Source organism: Passer domesticus, chromosome 1 (genome assembly GCF_036417665.1).
Source record: "Passer domesticus isolate bPasDom1 chromosome 1, bPasDom1.hap1, whole genome shotgun sequence".
Lineage (NCBI taxonomy): Eukaryota > Metazoa > Chordata > Aves > Passeriformes > Passeridae > Passer > Passer domesticus.
Genome location: NC_087474.1, coordinates 127,237,292 through 127,261,303, shown reverse-complemented (window position 1 = coordinate 127,261,303; position 24,012 = coordinate 127,237,292). Strand labels below are relative to the sequence as shown.

At 38.9% G+C, this 24,012-nt stretch overlaps 1 protein-coding gene across 1 annotated transcript in view; it reads left to right on the top strand.

Annotated features, from left to right (window-relative positions):
• Positions 1-23,517, top strand: part of CPA6 (carboxypeptidase A6) — an 82,666-nt gene extending 59,149 nt beyond the window's left edge. Inside the window, exons 7-11 of the mRNA XM_064388450.1 lie at positions 9,957-10,067; positions 10,306-10,396; positions 14,910-15,112; positions 20,067-20,151; positions 21,455-23,517. Of these exons, the coding sequence (XP_064244520.1) occupies positions 9,957-10,067; positions 10,306-10,396; positions 14,910-15,112; positions 20,067-20,151; positions 21,455-21,642 (678 nt within the window). The 3' untranslated portion in view covers positions 21,643-23,517. The remainder of the gene's footprint in view (positions 1-9,956; positions 10,068-10,305; positions 10,397-14,909; positions 15,113-20,066; positions 20,152-21,454) is intronic.
• Positions 23,518-24,012: the final 495 nt, after the last annotated feature.

Here is a 24,012-nt window from a genome sequence, read left to right as displayed (position 1 = left end):
CCCCGCTGTCTACAGAGAATCTGGAATTGTTCAGCTAAACTGGACCTGGCTCCCACTCCCACCTACTTAGAAATGCAAAACAGACTAAAGCAGATCAGACTTGGGAAGTGAGGAGGTAAGGCTGGAGCATGGGAAGGCAAGAGGCTGCCTGCTGTGCAGACTTGCTCTGTATTTGGGCAATTACAATAATTAGAGAAAAAGAAGATAGTAACTAGAGAAAAATTTATAGAGAATTTACATATTTAAAAGAAAAAGAGAATGCACAATATATTATGATAATATATTTCAAAGTACAAAAGCAGCCTACTCACATTTTGAAACAAACAAAAGAGCAAAGACTATGGTTTGGGGAATTGTGGGTTTTGTTTAGTTTTCTGTGTGTTGTTTTGGGTTTGTTTGGTTTTGGTTTGTTTGTTGTTTTGGTTTTTTTTTCCTTATAATCTACTCCAGAATGAGCTCTAGCCTTGGCTCTGTGTTCCATAGGTCTGATGTTAATAACAACATCACTGTTTCTTTCTGTGGAAGGCACCCCTAAGAGTCTGTAGTCTCTTGGCTAAAGATAATCAGATGTTCTGTCAGGATGAGCTGTACTGCTGGCCTCTGGCAAACCCCATCTCATTGTCATTGAATTTCAAGTCAAGAAAGGGGACACCCTGCACACACAGGACCAGAGTTTTAGGTACTTGCTAATGAGCCACAGAGAAGTGTCTGCACCTGTCCCTAGTGAAATAGCAGTCAGGTTACAGTGGAATCCCACCCAATTTAATCCTTACTCAGCTGGAAAGTGATGGAAAAAGGGCTCTGAAAGTGGAAACATGACAAGACCTTTGGTGGAGTATGCAAGCAAGACAAACTGTAAAAGGAAACAGAACTGATTACATGTGGGCTACTTTGAATGCAACCTGCAAAGATAAATGAACCCAGAACTTGTGTCCACAGCAAGAGATTCAGGGAGAAAAAATGAAAAAATAATTTTTAAAAGGGTACATGGGATCTAATACATTAATATGTGCTAATAAATATTATGAATTGAAAGATACTTTAATATGCGTAACTACTTTGTAGAAAGCAGTAGACTTTAGAAACAAAATTCAGATATGTAATGTATTTATCCAAAATTAAATAGCCATCACAGAAGCAAAGACATAATACCTATAGCCATTTTGCAAAAATACAATTTTATATGTACATCTGTTAAGTAAGAACATTTAACTCCTATTCATTGAGAGAGGAGAAGTAGAGTTTAGCTATCAAATCATCCTGACCTCAAATTTAAGATTTTACCATTTCTTTAAAAATCTGAAATATGGTTCACAGGCTGCTATTCAAATTAACATCAAAACTAGATTCCATTTCAGTTTTAGTGAAAGCAGATGAGGATTCCCATTACATCTGGTTTGACTTTCTTCCCTCTAATAAATGCTGCCATTTGATCCATTTCAATGATGTATAACCTTAAGATGTCTTTCATACAATATTTTCAGAAAACAGCATAGCTGAGATGTGACTTTGAGTTGTGTTAGTCTTTATTTCTGATGCAGGAATTTGTATTTCAAGATTAGAAAATTCAAGAAATGTAATTAGAAATCTTCAAGAAGTGTGCACTGATTGTTCTTCTCGACAAAATGTTTTAAGAATCCAATGTCAGCTGTAATGTCTATTAAGATCAAATGCATCTCCCTAAAGGAGTCACCTCATCAGGGCCTCAAATGAAAGTGAAAATAGTCTCACACTTTGGAAATGCAGTGACCTTCACCACCTTCCTCTCCCATCCTCAACAATGACCACAATTATTTGAATTCCCAATTTATTCAAGATTGTGCATTTGGACTTTATCATGCTCCCAGGGAGCAAACATTTAGCCCCAGAAAAAGAAATGAAACGCTGAGGGGAGTTCTCAGAGGTATTTTGTTGTTTGTTGGGTTTTTTTTTTCATGCTGACATTGGTATTGATTTATTCCAAAACCTAGAAAAAGGCTAGAAACTCATCTTTTCACTCCATAATAATGAGCCAAGAGAGACACACAGACTGTCTAAGAAGCAAAATGGCAACATCTGCCCCCACTATTCTCAGCTTGAGACTGATTTATGAGTCACCTCGTGGGATGCATATGGGATGCATACGGCCAATTAGCCAGCCATTAGGCTTGTGGACCAGGCCCCAGAGAGCAGTCTTTACCAGGAATTTTGCAGCATTCAAGACCTCAGATTCTTCCTCAAGAATGTTTATGAAGTGCTTGAGTGCAGCCAGCTAAAGGAGCAGCACATAGCCAGAGCCCAGTCAGGACAGCAGTGCACTCAGATGCAGGGCCAAGCAGGAGACACAGACACTGTTAAAAAGGGTTGGCTCCTCTTCTGCACTGCTCAGGCCCTGTGGTCAGAAGGCAATAAAGCTATAAGTATTCTTACTTTAAGATCTGCTGAAAGGCAGTGCAGCACTTATTCTAAAAAATTCCATAGTCCATGTCCTGATGGACAAAACATCTGCAATATCCTGCATTGACAGAGCAGCACTCAGTCATTCATTCCAGTGCTGAAGCCCACACTGTCAGGAAAACAGCTTCACATTCTGGATCATTGCTGGGTCTTGCTGAGCTCCATCAAAACCAGTAGTCCTTTAGGATTTAGAAAATTTCTTTTCCTGTGTTATCCGTAACTACCAGAGCCTTGAAATACTGCCTGATTATCAAATTCAGATACCATTTTTTCCAACCACTTCAGAAATAGTCTGATCATGGGGGTGTGCAAGATAGTTGTGTGAAACAACACAATAATGTTTCCTAAAGATTATACACTTGATCTGTCACTTGTCAACCGACTAAAATCTTTTGAACAAGTACAACTGAAATGCTGTGTCCCCACATCCCAGGGTTTCAGACTAAGATTAATTCCAAGGATGCTCATTACACCTATATTTAATTATTGTTGAGACAACTCATTGTCTTTGAGACAATGTGTTCCACCTGTTGTGACAGGACTCCATTTTCTGGAGTTCTCCAAATGGAAATCTTGAGCCATAGAGGAAAGCAAGCAAGAACCTGACTGCCTCTCCATATAAATCAGACATTTGTGCCAGTGCTTTCCTGGGTACAGGTTTGCCACTGTTCCTAAAGTATCTTTGATTAATGGTCCTCAAAAATCTGAAGAGCTTTTGAAAAAGGTTGAAATATTCCAAAGTGAATGAGAGGCATGCAAGGCCAAAACCAACATTGTACCTGTGGCTTTTTCCTTTCACCCTTTAACTGGATGTTCTTTCTTTCCAAAAATCTGTTCCCTCCAGCTAAAGCTCTTTAGCTGATGTTGGCTTGACATGAAATATTTGTTGCTCTTTAAATAATTGCTCTTACTCTGTGAAATCTTCCTATCTGGGTTTTCCTCCAGTTGATCAATTTTTAGTTTACCCTTGGTTTAGGAGAGGCAGAAGCTTCTCAGGGCTGTTTTACCACCCTGCAGCCTCCTTCACAGGTGCCAGTGGTGATGGTACCACAAAAACTGGGCTTTTTTCACCTTGAAGGACCAGTCATCTGGTGACAGTCTCTCCATTAATGTCTGCAGCTCTTTCAGTAAACACAATATAATCATTGGAGCTTAATTTTTATTGTTTGCCAGATTCTAGTCTCCCCAGCTGTCTTTTTAGCTGCCTAATTTCAGGAAAAAAAAAATTGGACTTCTCTGAGTGCTCCCTATATATTCATTATCTGGAGGAAAAAAATCCATCTGTTTCATCCTGCCATATCTATATTTGAAACACTCAGCCTTACTTGTCTTTAGCTAATTCATCCTTCTCTGTCAGGAGCTTCTGCCTGAAACGCTGTTTGTTTTTTCTCCATCACAGAGATCACCTCTTCCAGCCTCTTCACTCAGCACTTCATTCATCAGCCTTTCAGCAGCAAGAGGCACTGGTACCAATGCAGAATTTGTTTTATCCTCATGATTTTTTTTCCATCCTGCAAATGCTGTTCCTGCCATTTGAAGTTCATGTGCAGTATTCACACCTACATGTAGTAGTTTCTGCTTCTACTCAATGTCTCCCTTCCATTCCACAGCTGTTTCAGTTCTGAATGTGCTCCCCTTTTTTGGCAGCCATCCTATAAACCACTTCTCTCTGAGTATCTGCATCTCTCTAGCACATGCTTGCTACTGAAAATCTGCACCAGTTCTGAGGGGAAGGAAACTAAAGTAGCAGTGAACACTATCAACAAGAGTTTCCTGATCTGGGGCCTCAGTTGTGATCCCTTTTTTTTTTTTTTTAATGGATAAAATCTAAGCCAGTGCCAAAAAGATGGAGTGCAGTACCATAGTATCACCACAACGAGGCATGTGATGCATTGTTTTAAAGGCAACTGTGGCAAACCATTTTTATGCTGTGAAGTATCTCTGCCTCTTTTGATCCATAATGGAATTTCCCAGATTTTATTCAACAATAAGACAGTTTAGGGAAGTATTTTTTCATTTGCTGTTACACTTCATGATAACAAATAAAAAAAAAAACAGTTAAAATTGTTTTCAGTTTTCCAAAAGAAAGTGCTGCGCTGTTATGCAGTACTGTGAAAGTACTGCACCTTCAGCTAGTCAGCTGCATCTTCCTGCCTACCCATGACCTCAAGAAGGTAAAAAGTCCTTTAAATTTGCTTGCAGCTATTAATATTTCACAATGTAAGTAGATCTCGATAAAAGAAAAGTAACACTGCAGCTGTGTTGTGCCTGTAATAGGAATTCCTCAATGACACTTGCTCCTGTAAATTCTTATTTAAGTATTCATCACCAGGACATTGAGATTCTACCCCCTGAAGGCTTTTAGGCTGTTAGGTATGTTCTTATTCAAGACACGAAAAGAATTCACATTGTTGTTCCAACACATTAGTTGCCCTAAGGAAGAAATTCTGCTCTGTATTTTAGCAGTCCACTCCTGTATGATGATACTGAGTAATTAAGGCCTCAGTAAAACTGCTGATATGCAGAAACTCTACTGAGCATGAAATAGGACTGTGAAAGAAAATTCCATATGTTGGGCAATTAATTTGTTCCAGAAATGGAATTACAAGCAATTGTTTGGATCTTAAGTATTTAATTGTGTCTCAAAAATTCAATTAAACCTTGTATTCAAGTGATCTCTCTTGAGTTTCCCTCAATATGTACTACCATGGAGCAACACAATTAGGATACAAAATTCAATAATTACATTTTTGAAAGGCCTATATCTTGGTGGGCACTAATTTCATACAATTACTAGTAAAGAAATCTGTGTTGCTCCTTTCAAAGCATTTACAGTGCCTCAGAATAACTCAGGCCTTTTTTCCCCCCAGACAGGCAGTCTTTGACTTGTTCGGCATCTAAGAGGTTTTTCTTTTTTCCTTTTGTCCTACCTCTCTGAGTAGAACCAAGAAGTTGTCTCTCCAGTTTCTGCTAAGACCTCTGTAACTATCCATCTTCTTTCCCACAAGATCCTGCCCTTGCTTGAGTGGTCCCAGCCTTGCACAAGATTCTTGGAATGGCTGTGTGCTTCTCTGACATGTCAATCCCACCCATCATCCCTCTGCTTCTTCTCTGCTTCAGCATCTTTTCCATCAGCATCCTTAAGGAGCTACACAGTCATGTCTTTGGGATTCTGCAGATCCTTCTTGTCAGACTCTTTTTATGGGTGTTGAGGAGTAGTTGCAGCACGCTCCTCTTTCTCAGCTGTTTCTGGGTTTCTCCTGTGGTAAATGCCTTCAAAGAGGAAGGAAGGTTTTGCATTGTATTAAACAAAAAGGATAAATCAGACACGGTTCAAGCTTCAGCCTTGAAAATTTGACCCTTTGTTTTAAGCCATTTGTTTTTAAATACTGGGCTGTATCTTAGCATGAATTATGGGCTTACCACTCTGCTTGTGATTTGAATGCCAAAGCAGGACACTAGCAGTAAAAGGGAAAACAGAGATAAAAAGCTGTACTGCTTCCAAGAGTGGAGACAGAGCTAATTACTAACTTGCCAAACTGATAAAGTGGCAATGAAGGCCAGAATGGCAGATCATAATGTCAGCCTGCTAAAGTGTAACAAGTGCAGATAAAAGTAAATTATTGTGTGTTACTGTCAGAAAAGCTGTGTTTTACCTGTTATCTTAATAATGGCACGGAAGAGTTAATCCTGTTTTTCCAGAAGCAGTTTTTTGCAATTTCTGGCAGAGCAGTAAATGGAGTCAGTTCTTTGGGCTAAAATAGTAATTGTTTAATTCAATATGATTGTTTAATTCAAAATCAGAAAGAGCAAAAGCTGATTGTCACCTTGAATTTAATAATAATTAATCGTGGGATAGCAAATCCTTATTAACTCAATTAGGATTTCAGATTTTCTCCCAACCCTGTCTCCTTGCTTTGTCCTTCTCACTCAATCCCCTGATATTACAAAAAGCCTCACTGCATCCCAAATCCATTTTGCACTCTTGCCTTTATTGCCTTGGCAGTTTACAATATAGCTCTTTTGTTTACTTCGTCCCCTAAATTAAATTTCCTCTGCACCACATCCTCAGCCAGCCTAAGCCGGTGGAGCTCTATCAGCAACCACCACTCAGCTGATCCAGATGATGGAGCCCCATCCCATTAATCACTGGTGCTTTCCCCACCCCCAGGCAGATTGCTTGCACGGCGCTGGCAGCGTTCCTCTATCATCTGCTCGCTCACTAATAACACGATCCAGCGTTTATTGGGCTGCTCTGGCTCTCTGCACATTCAGCAGCAAAGCTGCTATTGATTGCATGATGGGCAAGCAGAACCAGCCCATACTTTGAGAGCCCTGTGCAAACTACAATGCAGTTAATTCACTAATGGTTTCTATGTGCCTTGCTCGTGTCACAGCAGAGAGGAAAGGTTTCAGCACGGCCGGGCGGGTGCGGGAGGTGGTGCACATCACCAGTGTTGGGAGGACTCGAGAGTCACAAAAAGCAAATTGTGGGCTTTGCTCCAGCAAGGACACACCTTGGTAACTGTAAGGCTCATTGCCAAAGATTGTACTGTCTGTGCTGCCTGATTACATACATCAAATAAAAATACCAGATAAAAGCAGTACAAAAGATGAAGTATTTCAAGCAGAAAGAGTGAATATGATCTCACACAATCTGCTTGCTTTCAAAGAAGAAAACCACTCTAGATCCACTATATTTTTAATGAAATACCACTCTAAAAGGGTAACAAAGTTATTTTAAAACCCCATATATTCTTTAAAGAACAGAATGGAATGACATATTTGGCTCTAAACCAGATTTAAGACTTTCAATTTTGAGGATTATTACTGGGGACTATAACGCTTTCCAAAGTCTCTTCTAGTATTTTGTCAATGACAACAGGCATTAAAATAACATAAAGTCACTATAAAACTTGGCATTTTGCTGCCTATATTTTGTTTAGGTTTCTAAATGGTGGTGCTTTCATCTAGCAAGGAAAATCTATTCTTCACAGGATTTAAAACACATTGATATTAAAAAGTCATAATTCAAATATTTTCATTATGACACTTTTTGCAAATTTGGAAAGGTTCTGAAAAATATGCAAAATTAATTCAAGCAATTTTAAGCAGTATATTGCCTTACATTAATTAATTATCTGTAGTTATTTTAAGGAGATGATTTTTAAAGTGTTTCAAAGAGTTTAGTCTTACAGCATTGCAGTTTAAAATATAGTATAGAGCCCAGTGTAATAAAATGCATAACTACCGATGTAACTGACAGCAATAGAACAACATACAAAATACAGATACAAACACATATGACAATTTCATTGTAACTGGTATGTAAATACACACCATGGATACACAACCTGAGCTTAATTTGCTAATACTGTCTAAAAATAGAAAAGCAGTGAAAAATCAAGGAAATCGTATGTGGTGCTTTATTTCCTTCTCAGCTAGACTACTCGTCCCTACTACTACTCTGAAATAAGCAAGATAAAAATGTTCATTTTATTTAACTCACATTTTGGAGCATAGGTTGGTTCTGTTTCCAGCTGTAAGAACAGTTTTACCAGTTTAACATCCATACTTACCACATAGACTCTTAATCTTGTCCAGATTTAAGTGCAGGGTCAGCCTAATGCACACAGAAGCCCTGTTTACTTTAATATGTGACATCTGCAAGTGAAATAGCAATAACACACAGTCTTTATTTTCATGGTCATTGTTTTTGAGCAACCATTGATTTGAGAAATCAATGTTTTGACAAAACTATTTTTTTTTTTTGCAGTTCCCTTAACATCATTTTTTAAATCCAAATCTATTTGAAGGCTTGATATGGCTTTTTAATATAAGTAAATCAAATTTAAATGCAAGACCAGCTATGGATTTTTGGGAAATTTCTGGCAAATGGACCAGGGAACGCATGACCTCCTCATTGGCTGGGACTTTCTCCTGGGCAGTCCATCAAGATTCCCCTCAAAAGCACACTATCATTCTCTTCTCCCCTCCAAACAGCTCTTTCAGGATGTCATCCTAATCAGGATGTCAACCCTGTCCCATTGCATTCTGTGCTTTGCCTTACCTTCTATTTCTCACTGTCCCCTGCTCTTGCCTGGCTGGAGCAGAGCTCAGTGTGGAGTAGCACTGGGTGACTTGGCTTTTCACAAGGATCATGTGCTGCTTTGGATCTGACAGTGAGGCTGAAGGACTTGCACGTGCAGAGCATTTTGGGAGGGGGAGATGAAGCTGGGCAAGGAGAAAGCTCTGCATAACAGAGGGATGGTTAATGAACCACGTAGAAGTATTTAGAAGTCCTACTAATCCCCTCTGTAAAGAAAAAAAAATGTTATACTCTTCCATGAGTAAATTTTAGCCCCAGACATGTCCAAATATATGGTTATTTCTTACAGATATTCCACACAAAGCATCCATCAGCTCCCATGGCAGCTTCAGTAATTCAAACAGCTGCATCGTCAGAAGCCCAGAAGTATTGAATTCCTGTACTTCACACTGCTCCCAAGCATTTGTCAATTGAAAAGCATTTAGCTTAGTTTATTTTAGAGCAAATGTTTCCCTTTGCTCCCCAAACACATGCTACTCTTCAGATCTGAAGGGCTAGAAATACTGCAGAGCAGAAGGCTGTAATCACAGTAGCAGGAGGAGAGAAGCCAGGCTCAGGCATCCCTCTGAATCCAGGATCACTGTGATATGCTTTCCACCTGCCACATGAAGCATTGGATTCCTTATAAAATCAAGACTTAAACTTTGAAGGATGCTAATTTGATGCCCAGCTATGTCAAGGGACAGTATTTGCAAGAGAATGTGGAGTGTAAGCTTCCTGGAACCCGTAAAGGAGCATCTCTGGCACTAGCAAATAGAATTGCTGAAGAGCCTCTGGTTTTGCTGCATTTTTCTAAGATGCAGAATGGATAAAAAACAAAAAACTCTCCCTACCTAGACTTCTTTTACTAACCTATATACTAAAGGTTCTCCAAAAATAGAGAGGTGTCTAAATTGTAAAGGAATAAACTGCCTGTATTGATAATTGTGCATGTAGTAAGCGACTTTGAATACAGACAAAAGCTGTGTTGTTAATGTGAGCCTTACATGCTTCAAGACCTTATCAAATCACCTAGTGGAAACAACAGGGCTCCACTGTCTTACAGGAGCTAAATTCATTTCTTCAATTAATTCTTCAGTATTCCACTGACTTTCAGCTCTTACTTCAAGAAAAACATTGCATGCATTTTCTTCTCTGTAATATGAGTTGTATTTTCTTGAGTACTGAAAGCAACTGAGAAGCAGAGAGAAGAGGGTCTTTAGAACACCTTTTTCACATGTTCACACACTGTCTGAATCACATTTACAGGAAGATGTCAGCCTTTCAGGCACAGCTAGAAGGATGTCTGTGCTGCCATGAGAGCAGACCTCTGTACTGCCAAATGCCTCACGACTGTCACAGTACATCACAATACCTAACTGGGAAATTATTTTTATTATTGAAACTTTTTTCTTTGGCTTTTCTGCTTTAGGCTCTTCAGACATACCAGATTGATCCTGACATGAGAAAGATGCTAACTCAGCTGTATTTCTATATTATGCCTGTATTTAACGTGGATGGATATCATTTCAGCTGGACAAATGTAAGTAATGGCAGTAGTATTATTCAAAAAATTATTCAGACAAGATCAAATGGTTATTACATTATTCAAAGGTGAGTCTGTATAAATCTGGTCCAGCACTTTATGCCTTAAAAATAAATTATTCTACTTAAAACAGAATACTGAGTATGTTTACCAGGGTTGATTTGTTATATGTACAAGTAGATTTTTGCCAAAATAGAGTAATATTGCTATTTAAATATTTTGTAACTTGTGCTAGGATCGATTTTGGAGAAAAACAAGATCAAAGAACATGAGGTTTCACTGTCATGGTGTTGATGCTAATCGCAACTGGAAAGTGAAATGGTGTGGTAAGTATGGAGATACTTTTGTCCCCCAGTTCAGATTACTCTGTATTTAATTATCCAACAGAGGTAATTATCCAAGTAGGTTAGATCACATCTGTTGTGAAGTGTTCTCTTTTCCACAGTTGAAGTTGAAGATTTTTTCCCATAAAGCCATAAGCCAAGGCTCAAATCTTCCTAATAACTTCTAAAAAATAAAAGTTCTCAAATTTGGAAAAGTAGACATCATAAGTAAAAACCTGAAATGAGGAATGTGGCAAAAATTTTTAAATCACACATACAGCTATTCTGTATTTTGGCAATCATATAAATAAATTTGAAGCATAACATTGAAAATGAACCATGACTTTTCAAGATGTACCTAACTGTAGCTTCAGGAAACATTTCAAGCTTCATTTTATCCAATTTGCCATTTCTCTGAAATTATTTTAGTTTTGGAAATGTCAAACTTATTTTGCTGGCCTCAGTGTCCTTAAGTCTATTATTATCAGTGAGTTAATAAAGAAAGAAGGTGCTTCTAAATGCATGGAGATACAATTTTAAACTCCCAGCACTCCTGTAAGTACTTCATAAAAATTGGCCTGACTTTTGCATAGAGAATGCAGTGGTAATGAAATAAATGCCAGAAGATTTGGAATGGATACACCAAGAAAAAATGGTATTTTCTTAAATCTTACATAAAGATAGTGCTATTCACACGGAGTAAGCAGCCCCTAAAGATTCCACTGTAAGGAAGTAAGAACATTTAAACATGGCAATATATATTCCTGCTGACCTGCCCTCCCATTTTAAGGCACTTCCTTCAGCTCTCTGTGCAGCTGTTTCCTCATCCAGCATTAGTCCACCATCCTTATTTATATTGCAAGCTGGTAAAGACAAGAAATTTGTGTTTGCATAGTGCAAGGGCCCTGCCTTCAGCCCATCCCTCTTCCTCTAGATGTTTCCACAATACTCTTGCAGTGGGGTGAGTACTGTACAGTCTGGCTTGAAACAGCTGGATTCTTTAAGTAGGGCTTTGAGAATCGTGGGGATGAAAGTGAGTGTGGACAAATGCATACATTCAATCCGGCATGGACCTGTGAAGTTTCCTTCAAACTGTTTTCAACTCTACCCGCTCTAAGGAGAGGACTGAGACAGAAGCATTTACAGAAAGCCTGTGTTGGTTGAGAAACCCTCTGTTAGAGAAGACAGGCTCAGAGCTGCTATCACAATCTTTAAGGCAATTTTATGCTGCAAAAATAATGTAAAAATGAACCAGTCCTGCATCACTGTTACCATGGTTTATTTAAGTGTGTAATCCACAACTGCAGGTACTTTTTGGGGACACCCATTTACTATTCACAAAATAGCCATTGGTGTAGCTGGAATGATCAGTTCTCTTATATTGTGTTGAGAGATGTTAGGTACCTACCAGTGCAAAATTACTACTCAGTGCATTTTCTTTCTAATTCTAATTAATTTTTCTTGTGTTCCCCCTCCTTCTTCCTGGTCCCTAGCCACTGTATTAAAACACATTTTTTATTCAGCCCTAAAAATGTTTGCTTAGTTTTCATTCAAAAAACTATTTTCTAGGCTTAGTGATACTGTAACCATACTCACATGTGTTGTGTGCTGTAATCCCTTACTTGTTGCATTTCTCCCCTGCATTGACATGAAAGACAGGTCCCCACCACAAGTTTAAAAAATAAAAATTCTTTCAAGTCTGCTTTCAAGTCATCCCAAAAAGCTCCACATGCTCTGCTTCCTGCTTTGGACCCCAAACTCTGTCTAATCATCTATTTTAATGGAGAATAAAAAGTTCTGTCATGAACTGGGCTGACTGGTACTCAGATGACCCTAACCAGTCACCTGGCATTCTCATTAATATCTGATATTAGATGAGTCAGAGAAGAACCTGGATCATATCACACTTTGAGGCTTGTGTAATCATGGTGTGTTTAACATTTTAAACTGCATGTGCTTGTAAAAATCTTTTCACTCAGTTGAGTTGCACTTAAGAGTTTTCAGACAGGCTTGAACTTCATGGTGGGGCTTCCAGGCAGGTGTGCTGTGGCAGACTCTGGTGTCAGCAAAGCCACCAAATGCTATCAGCAGTGAGCTAGTCAGTGCTGATAGCACAGCATCCCATCTGCTTTCCTCATCCTTTCTAGTGCAGGACTTTGATGTAAGCTTTATGACTCTCTAGGGTCCAAGCCAAGGGCCATATCACTGCTAGATTTCATGTTGCAGCAACCTGTACTCAAAACAGTGCACACAAATTGCACACAGGCCCATGTGAATACTGGCAGCAAGAACTCTGGGTAGAAATGCTCCTTGCAATGCACATATATGTGCAATAACTAGTACAATGGTTTAATGATAATGAAATAATAGCAACTTTTAAGCAAATAATCAGGTACTTAGAATTAATTTAAGTCATAGGGCAAATCTAGTTAAACTGGTTGCATCCCAAGAGAGCAACAGTGGGAGTTAAAATTTCCAGTACATCCCAATTTCCAGTGCACCCCAGTGCTCACTAAGGACAGTATCCCATACTGGCAGAAGTGGCTGCAAGGAAGTTTGAAAGCTATGCTGTAGCTCATTTATTCTGTCAGTCGTCCTTCTGTACCAGAGCACTGGTTTTAATCAGTCTTGGCACACATTTCCTCTGTTCATTGGATCTCATGATGGATGTCAGAGGATCCTTGTCCTCCCCTGGTATGCTATCAGGTACAAAAACAAGGCAGCATGGTAACATTTTACACAATTCTATTTGCTTCTCATGACTGTAACTTAGAAATGTTACAGGAGTTTATACATACTGTATCTACTCTTTTTTCATTCTTGAGTTACTTAAAGAACTTCCAGTATGAAAACTGAAAACATTATCCAAGGCCACCATGGAAACCTCCTCCTTTTACCAGTCAGCTTCACATAAGGTAAAGCACTAACTACCTATGGGATGGTACATGGCTCACCACAATAGGCTGAACAGTTTAGAGAGGTTTTTTCCTTCCCTGGAAGTCTCTAAACTGAGCCATATTTTACCATTGGGTCATTTTACCATTAACTTGTAGAGATCCACTGTTTATTAACAGTGTTATCCATTGCCATGATTCAGTATACAAAACTGAAACAGGAGATGAAGTATCCATTTAAAAAATAAAAATATAAAAAAAGGCAAATGCTCTGGAGACTGTTCAATAGCTCTCCTGCAGCTATATTATGTGATAAGAAATCGAGGCAGAGTGCTCTTGGGATTTGGATGACTTGGTGGCCATCTGTTCTGCATGGAGAAGACCATCTGCCCTCTCTATAACCCTTCCATATTCACTGTGGTCCAAGCACTAATACCTTTTGAAACCCCCACCTGTGGCCATTGAATGGTAGCCTCAATTTTCATGTTACAAATGAAACTGCAGCATAAATTCTTCCACTTCTTTTTTTTTCTTTTTTTTTTTAGCATTAGGTTGATTGCATAACCCTGTTCTAGCTGATATCATTATGCCTTCTCATACACAGCTCTTTTCTTATTAATTGAAGGTGGCAGTACTTACAAAGGAAAGCTAATAAAACACCATTGTTGAAAGTCCCTGATGGCTCCAGGGAAGTTTGCAAGCAAACTATTATTATTCTGCAGGTCAATGTAAAACATGTGATATTTTGAAATTGCAGTAGATGAAAGAGCAGAGTAGATTTGCATAAATATTGTTCTTTTAGGCCCAGGTCCTAAGCTGCAAATGAGACAATGGCTTAGATCCAGAATTGCTAAATTATAAAGGAGCCACCACCACATCTCCTTTCCTAAGTTTCATCTTTCAATACCTCATGGCATATTATATTTAGGCTACTCTTTTGCAGCTTGCTGCCACCTGAGCAGGTTGACACAAAGATATCCTCAAAACTGAACCCCTGCCCCAAACTTAAAGCAAAGTTAGGCCCTGTGCAAACTGAGGTGATTTCTACTTTAGCTGACTGAGCAGTCATTCCATGTGGCTTTTTTTTTTCCTATGAGGTTTGCAGGAGTGAAAATAGGCAGTAATCAGGAGCTATTAACATGTATTTAAGATAATCCTTGTTGAGTTGTCTATCTACCATTGTAACCACCACTGTTGTAGGTAATACATTAAAAGCTGTAAAAGGCTACATTTGTCCTGGGAGTGACTAATGAAAGAGGTACAGCTCTGATTTCAAATAGACCAACTGAGACCCGTCAGTAGTTCTAATACTGCAGTGCTGATGCAGAAAGCCAGGAAGAAAATACAATGAAGTCAGGTTCTCCTTTTTCACTTGGAAAGAATGTATCCTCTGGGGAGAATCGTGTGTAGTTGGTAGATTGGGAACTTTGTGTGTCTAGGAGATGAACAAGCAGATTGCTGCACTGAGGTCCCCTAGGCTCACACCTATCAGGCACAAAAAAGCAATTTAATTTGTTTATTGCTTTTCATGCTTTTGCACATGGGCCAAAAGAGGCTCGGCCAGAAGCTGACCCTTGGAATTTCTCTGTGATTGTTCACCAGCTTTCTCTTTCAACCTCTAGATGAAGGTGCTTCGCTACACCCATGTGATGACACTTACTGTGGTCCTTTTCCCGAGTCTGAGCCTGAAGTAAAGGCTGTTGCTCATTTTCTTCGCAAACACCGGAAACAAATAAAAGCCTATTTGTCCTTCCATGCCTATGCACAGATGCTGCTGTACCCTTACTCCTACAAATATGCAACCATTCCCAACTTCAACTGTGTGGTAAGTACATTAAAACTTGGAGAATGTGCTCCTCTGTATATTTTTGGTACATTTTTTCTTGAGAGGAGACTTGTTTCTTCAATACTTTGCACATATATAATATTGAGCAGTATTTATTCTGGATCCACTTGCAATCACATTTCTGGTTATATAACCTTCACTCACCACGAGTCAGTGGTGATTTGATTAAAATGGTATCGTGCCTTTCATCCATCAGTCCCTTTAAATTACTTTATAGGAAAAATCCCTAATTTTAATGATAGTTATTATCATTTTATTTAATTAACTGTAATGGGAATTACGTAGTTGGGTCCTTGGGCATCTAGCTGAAATTCTGTCTCTTCGTGCTCAGAACTTAAACACTAGAAGCTCAAAGAAGAGCATCTTCAATGCTATGAAACTGTTTATGTTTATCAATTCAAGGAGGAATCTCTTAGATCTCACCAAAATTAAAGCTTCAATTGCACTATGTATCATTCAGGTCAGACATAGTGTTTTTAACCCTTTCAGACAAGCAGGTAATTAAAACCAGGAGCTTCTCTACATTAGAAAAATAAATTTAAAATAGCACATTTTTTTATTTAAGCCTATTGATTCACAGATGAGCACATTTAATGTATTCCACGCTCATCCAAATGCAGAGCTATTCCCTCTGCTTGCAGTCTGAGGTCTGTTTTAGCCAGCCTCCTGTTCATAAAACCCCCCTTATGGCTTATTCTCTGAGGGACACATGGCTAAGCTTTGCTCTCTATTTGCTCCTGCTCACAGACCCACACTGCACCAAGAGTTGCAAGCCTCTTTCTTTCACCCTCAGTCCTGAGTAAAATTACATTTTCCATTTATCTCCCATTTTGACCTTGAAAGTTGCAGTGACTTTTAACTTACTGGTTTAAGCTAGTTTTCTCCAAAGGAGCTTAGCTGTGCCTTAGATTTGTCCTGTGCAGAATAAATGATGTTGTCAGTCCCTGGGGCTTCAGTGAAGTTTCACTCAGCTGTTCCCTCAGGAAGCTGAGCAGCCAGGACTCCACAAACTAAACTCTCTTTGTAAGTTTATTTCTGTTGAGACACTTAATTTCAGTCGCTATTAAACATTCTTCTGTCTGATGCCATTCCTGTGAAACAGAGCAAATTAGAAGTTAACTAAGCAGCCAGAGGATCTAAAAATATGTGACTTTAGGGAACTGATCACCAAACCCTGTAATGACTGTGGGTAAATTTATGATTTTTTTTTTTTTTTTTTTTTTTTTTTAGTTAGCATTAGAAAATAGACTGGGAATTTAAAATCAGAGGTTCTCATTCCTTTGAAGATCAGCAGGACCAAAAAAAATTTTTTTAAGAACAAACAACAGAGAAAAAGGTAAAGACATAGTGTTAAGAAGAATCAGCAACTTCTCTGCAAGTATATGATTACTGGGTATCTGACTAAATTGTGCAGAATAATACAAGGCAATAGCAGATGTTATAGATGGGAAATTCATTGTAAGGAGAAGACTTATCTGCCAGTTTTCACACACACCAGTATATTTTGTTGTCCTTGTTGCTTAAGGGATAATTCCATTCTGAGATGGGGTGTAACTGCCCCTCATCTCGTACACATTCTGCTTTTCCACCCATTGCTTTTAGACCAGAGGATCCCAATTTTTGATGTTTAGAAGGTGTTCCTCAGGTTTGCAAGACCTTGGATCAGGTTTCTCATGAGAGGGAGTGGAGCACAGACCTAAAGGAACAAAAAAAGACACTATTTTAAACAATTCCCAAGGACAAATAAAAACCAAATACCAATTCTAAATATCTTATCAGTATCTGAACTTCATACTGCTTTTCAATGTGGTCGGTCAAAAACAAGTCAGAGGTTCAAATAGGAAATGGAAATAATTTCCTGTTATTTATAAAGCTCTTTATAGGAATCATAGTGAAAACTAAGGGAATACTTGTTGGTTATTTATTTGTGCATTTTAACACTTGCCTACAGCCAAAGACTCCATTACCTGGTGGCTCATAAATGTAATTTTTTAAAAATTTCAAATCCCCAAAATTATTATTTAGGCTGAGGTTTCATATTCTCCAGTTTTCTTGGAAATTGCAGTGAGCTGGAAAGTGATAGATCTATGTTTCCTGACACTGATGGAGCAAGCATTGCTGGTCTAAGTGGGCGGTGTGCAGTGGAAAACAGTAAGACCCCACATGCATAGCAGATAAATAGCTTTTGGTGCTAACAGTGGGCTACGATTAATTTTGAGCAGAAGAAAGGCTGTTCCTGTCTGGGTCAGATCATTCTAGTGAGCTGTCAGTTACCATTTCAATTAAAGTGTTCAATTATTCAGAGCTGCTTTGAAACTGGAGAGCTGTGTACTGATCACAACATGCATATATTCTGTTCTAATTTAGGCACAACTCTCTTATTAACACTCCCCTGAAATCTGTTCTTTTAAGATGCTTAAAATGAAAGTACTCTTTTAGGTTGAAAAAAACACCAGCAGAAACACACAACCATCTCGAGAGTTTTAAATTTCACCTGATTTTCATCCTTTTTCTTCCTGTACTGTCATTTGCCTGAGTGTTTGCAGTGAACTTATATGGCATGACTGAGTTTGTGTACATCTTTGCAAAAATCTGGTAATTTTATGTGGCATTTTCTCCTTGAGGGTGTTCAAAGACTGGTTGCCTGGATTTATTCAGCATCCAACCTGCACAGTATGATGCAGTTGAGAACTGTCCCTTTTTGGGGCACATGGGTCTAACAGTGGAAGCCAGCTGCATTCCTCAAGGCTTAGAGCTTAAAATTCACAGTGCCCAGAGATGCCAGCCCACATGGTGAACATGGACTTGGGATGCTCCTGGTCTGACCTCCAGATAGTTTCTGCCTCTGCACAGAACCCATTACTGTTATGCTGATTTTAAATTGGTATTGCCAAACTATTTATTGGAAAGAAATTAACAGGATTATCTGTTGTCTTATTGCTGTACAGTGCATAACTCATGCACAGGGAGTCTTCTCATTTGTGGCTATGTTCTACTTGCCATGGTGCATTTATCAGTTCTCCAGCCTTCTCAGCTCTCCCAGCTGAGCCCTGTCTCCTGCTCCCTTGGCCTCTTGTCAGGCCATGCCAGCTTCTCATCAAGACCCCGGGATGGTAAGCAGAGCTGCTTGCAAATTTTGATGGAGCAACAGTCTCATACTTGGGACAGCGCAGCACCAGACATCAGCTCCTGGCCACAGCTGGGGCTCACCCTTCCCGGGCCCTGTGCAGCCACAGCCACCACAGTGACCTCACACTGCCACCCTGCCACCCTCACAGGGTCCAGCAACTCCAACCCCATCATGGGTCTTGTGTGTCACAACTCAGAAGTCAAGGCATCTGGAGCAAGAGTGCCAAGTGGCAGCACTTCTCCCCTCTCCCACAGGACAGGCCCTTCTCATCTTTGGTGTTAGGGTGAGTCAGAGGTTACCCCTACACTGGCTGGCAATCACATCCCAACCCTGCAGAAGTTCCAGAAACACTGAGTTAAGCAGTCCTTGCCCCCACACACTCTCCAGTGGAGGTGGCAAGAGGTCAAGCTGAAAAGGGCAGAGTCTCCAGCACCATCGTCGTTCTGCTAAACAAACAAAAATTCTGGTTGTGCCTAACAAATGTTTGTAATGGAGTAAAAATGTGCTCTTTCATTTGCTAAGAGGAGTTACGGTGCAAAACAAACTCACCAAAGCTCTACCTGCACAACAGGAAGTGAAAATGAACTCATTTTTGTTTCTGGAATGACATTTTAAAAGTTTTCTCTGGCTTCTCTACTTGGACAGACAAAGCCTGCATGGGTCAGAGCAAGGATTAAGTCAGAATCCCAACTCCTGACAAGGGCAAACAAGTGGAAGGTTAGGAGAAACATAATGAATGGAAAGGCAAGTAAAGGGTAATCCTTCCCCAGTGTATTCATTTAGTGCCTGATAAATAACAAGGTAAGGACTGAGTTCATGAAAACTTGCATAAACCAAACAAACCCATTCAAGGAAATAAAACAACTAAAACAACCATTGCAGCTTCATGCAGTGGTTCAAAGTCCAGAGTTTCTAGCTCCAAAGATAATAATTTCCTGTTCTCTACAGAGAGATGACTGCAGCCTTCATTGTATATTTGCCAGCATCCTTTTCTTTGGGATAATACTCCTTTTTCTTTTAAATACGTGTATCCTTTCTGTGTGTTTCAATGCACTATCCATATGTGACTCTCAGAATTTTCCATGGGCCAGGCCTTTTGCACAAAGCATGGACCATCCAGTTTCACAGGATGAACCATGAACCTCCTAAACAGCCTTTCAGCTGCAAGCTGTTGCAATGTAGGCACTGATTTTCCCTCTACAGGACTGAAATCACATTTCTGAAATAGTGGAAAGGGCTCTCCAACACTACATCATCAGGCCCCAGAGAACGTTAGACCAGCAGTGAACATTTACCTGCTGATCAGAGATTCGGGAGTGGAACTTGTCCCCTTCCATCTTCCCACTCTGCTCACTGAATCACTGTGAGTGTCAACAAGACATCATTTCTCCTTCACAAGCCCAGCAAGGTTTAGTGAACTGGGAAATTCATGTTCAGAAAAATGCATGCATGGCTTTTAAACTGCATAAAAAGAGATTATTTCATCTCATGGTCTTACGTGTCATCTAAATTTGTCGTGTTGCTAAATTGACATATATACCTATAATTACAAATACTTAACATCTGATCATTCATGGTGCAGTGAGCTCTTTTATATAATACAAAACGAAGTTTTTCAGGGAATTGCTGTCATTAAAAATAAATAATGCATTTATCCTTTACAATCGTTTTAATTTAGCTGCCACAGACTCATGGAAGACAGCATTGTGCCAGGGGTCAATGATCCATTGACTCAGATTCCAATCATAATACAGTATTTAATTCAAAGTCTAATTTATGTATTTGATTTTTTTTTCTCCCCAGGAATCAGCAGCCTATAATGCTGTTAATGCTCTTCAGTCAGCCTATGGTGTAAGATACAGATACGGCCCTGCATCCAGCACTTTGTGTAAGTTTCCCTCTGCAGGCTTGTGACTTTGACCTTCCTACAGTAAGAAGGAGAAAACCCTTATTATAACAAAGAATGCAAACACTATTTAAAGTGAACTTTGTTCCGGTTTTGGGTTGTGAGGAAGGCAGAAGAAAGTTTTGCAACTGATTCAGTCAGTTGATTGCAGTAATATTAACTCAACTGATGCAATGCACTTGAGAGTCAAAAGTCAGAAAATAACATATTCATATAATATGAAACTGTGGGGTTTTTTAAAAATAAAAACTAAGGTCTTAAAAACCATATCTTTATCAGATACTGCCAATGCACTGCTAAGATGCAATAGCATATGTCAGGCAAGTTCTCTGTACAGAGGTAAAAGTAAAAGAAGTTCAACAGGTTTTAACAAGACACTTTTGTTTCTTTACTGAAACCTTGAGGTCTGAATGCTGTGGCTAATGATAACAGACATTGCAGAAAGTGAAAAGCTAAAGACTTTCCACAAGTAACTTCCTGCATCTCCTCTGCCATTGCTGTGTTTCAGCTACAGTTCCACTTATCACAGGCCTCCATCTCACAGCATAGTCATCCTCTTGTGCTTATTACACTGCAGTCAGTCACTGTGTCAAAGGAAAAGCAGTGTGAATTGATGCCAGAATTGCACAGGTTACAGCAGGCCATATGAGATATTTTTCTGTATAAAAAGTGTGTGTTGGATAATCAACATATGGAGATAAAAAATATAAGCAGCACATTTCCTCGGGAAGGTTTGTTAATATTAGACATCACCTATGCAAATGCTCTCATGCTGTGGGGAAATTGTGAGAAAGTAAGACAAATGAAAATAATTTTAAAAGCATTTTAAAAAGAAGATGGCAGATTACCAACTTTCCTCCTTCTCACTGCAAATGAATTGCCTAAAAAACCCAATTTAAAGCTAGGAGCAGCAGAGTTCTCCAGTCCACCTGTGAGATCTTTATGGAAAGAAAGCTTCAGACTGTGTTCACATGGAGACAGGAACAGTTTGAGGCTTTATTCTAGATATTCAGTTTTATTAAAGTTTTGCTTTACACAAAACAGTTATAATATTTTTTCTTATGAAAATGAAGGGACTAATCCATATTGTGCTGAGCACATTTCACCAAGTGCTGAGTGTTCATGCTATTCTCTGAAGGGCGTTCGGGATCAGGACAAGCAACAGCTGGAGTTGCAAGAATACTCACTGAGTCCCAGAGACAAAATGCCACAACAACCCTCTAGTGATTTCAGCATGACCTCCATGTAACATTTTTTAATGCTTTCTCTGAATTTCCTCTTTCAGATGTGAGTTCTGGCAGCTCTATGGACTGGGCTTACAAAAATGGCATCCCATATGCATTTGCATTCGAGCTGCGTGACACTGGCCATTTTGGATTTCTGCTTCCTGAAATGCTGATCAAACCAACCTGCACAGAGACCATGCTTGCAGTTAAAAATATTACTCTTCACTTGCTGAAGAAATGTCATTGAGATGGATTTCTGTGAGCTGGAAGGAAACATTTTACTCCTAGTGCTGATGCCTTTCAGTGTATTTCAGTTGCCATTCTAAGTATGGCCACTTCAGAATTCAAGAAGCTAATGGGAAATGTGATATTGTTTCTGCAAAATTAACTTAGTGGAAAATGGGAAAAAAATCATTCAATAGCTGCTCTTCTAAAGTCCATAAAGCTGATATACTAACTTAGTTACCAGTTTGGTGCAGAATAGTTCCTTCTTTTTGCAATAATTCTGCAATTTCAGTGAGGCCGGTTCTAATATAAAGTGCTACTTCCAGGCAGTTCTGGGCTTTACACCTTTCCCTAATATGAAGACCTCCCAGGGGGTCTCTCAAACCAAGGGATAAAGTTTACATTCATGTAAATATACCCTGTGACCCGACACAGGCCTGTATCTACAGCAATAAATGCCTTATAGTGGTAGCTGGCTGCACTGCAAGTGGCGGTGTGGCTTCCTTCTGCGTGTATACGTACATATATGCACTTTTGTGATTTTTTTTTAATTCATATTATGCAATAACTTGAACAAAGGTTTCTTTTAACTGTTTAGAGAAATCTACTTTCAAATGGATATAATTGGAGTGGACTCAAAATCAACATATTGTCTTTGAAAATGTAGCTTTCCTAGTGATGTATAAGAATTATAATGAAATACTATTGAGATAGACATTGTTCTGCTTTATGGAGAAACAAAACAACTCACCATGACTTGGAACTTGAAGCTGGCAGTCAGCTGGTGCATCTGTGCTCTGCTGTGGATAGTGACTGTCCATTTCAACCAGCCAAGGATTTAGCCTTAAACTGTAATTAACTGATGTTTTATTTATCAATATTCTTGCAGTGAGTTCTGTGGCTCTTTGGCTATGTAGCTCTTCTTCCTGGAAGCTGTATTGTTTTGCATGTTTTAAAGGAATTAATAAATTTTTAATAGATTCTTAAGTGAGACAGAGGTGAAGGTAAGTCTTACACAGCTGAAATAAAGTGAATAAGCACCACGTTTGAAGGAATAATGAAAGCAAAGAGAAGATAACATGTTGAGGGATTTTTAGTACTTTTAAAATACTATTTTTTAAATCTTATTATATCTGCAGAAGCATCTATTTTACTTAATGATTTTTGAATTTAATCTTATGCCACTACATATTAACTAAAACATATTTGTTAATAAAATGGTCAAAGACTTTTGAAGCATTCTTCATATTTTACTTAAGTGTCAAAACTTTGGTTCAAGTATGTAGCAATTTTACCTATCTGTAAAACATTCCTGACGCTAAGGATAGGGAATTTAAAGAAAAACAAACCTAAGTCCTCTCTAATAAGCACTTGAACTTAGCAAATGGGCAATCTTTAGAAGTCTTATAAGGGAAGTACTGTATTTAATTAAGCATATAATTGTTTTCAGGACTGCAAAAGGCAATCAGTGAACAAAGATGACAGAATTACATTCTATTTGTCTAACATTTTGTTAATAAATGTGTTTATTTCACACAAGTTTTGTTTAATTCAGTCTTGTTTGAGTAATGTAAGTTTCTATTCTGGTTTATTAAATGTCTAGGGGACAGAAGCCCTCAAAATAATACTTTTCAATTGCTTATGACTATAACCATTAAATATTTTGAAGACAGCAATAACTGTCTTTTGCTATGCACAGATTCCTGACCAATGGCCTTAACAGCAGTATAAAGGATTAGCACCAAGCATTATGTGTTATTCTGAATTTAGGTAACAAGACTGAACTTACTACAAAGACATAAGAGACTGAAGAAGAGAATGAATGAATGAGGGATGTCTAATTAGCATGAGGCAAATTTACCTCTGAATTACAAGCATGGAGCAGGAGCAGCCAGATTCTTATGTGGTGGTTTGACTCCTGCTTGCAGTCCAGTAGTTCACCATGTGAACCATTTCAGCTTTATCTTCACACCATTACAATGGCACTGGCAATGAAAAGTAACTGAACTCTTGGAACAAGGAAAGGAAACAAACAAATATCTTCCTTTAGGTACCAAAAGGACCTAACATTGTAGACCGAGTTGACCTTCTTGGACAGGCCTAACTGTAAGTATTAGATTTATCTAAGAAGCTTTGGCATTTAAAAGTACTTGACAGCAAACCCTTTCTATGAATAAAGCTACACACTAGTATATGGATGGACTCTGCTTGAGTACTATCTATGACATGCAACTGAGAACTCTGAGCTGACTTTTTAAGACCTGTGCAGAGTAATTTAATGCCCCATAGCTGAATACAAGTGTAAACAGGCTCTGAGCCCTTTAATTTCAGGGTCATTAAAGCTGGTGGAAAGACAGTTGCTAGGAAAGAACGAACTCTGTTTCCTGAATTA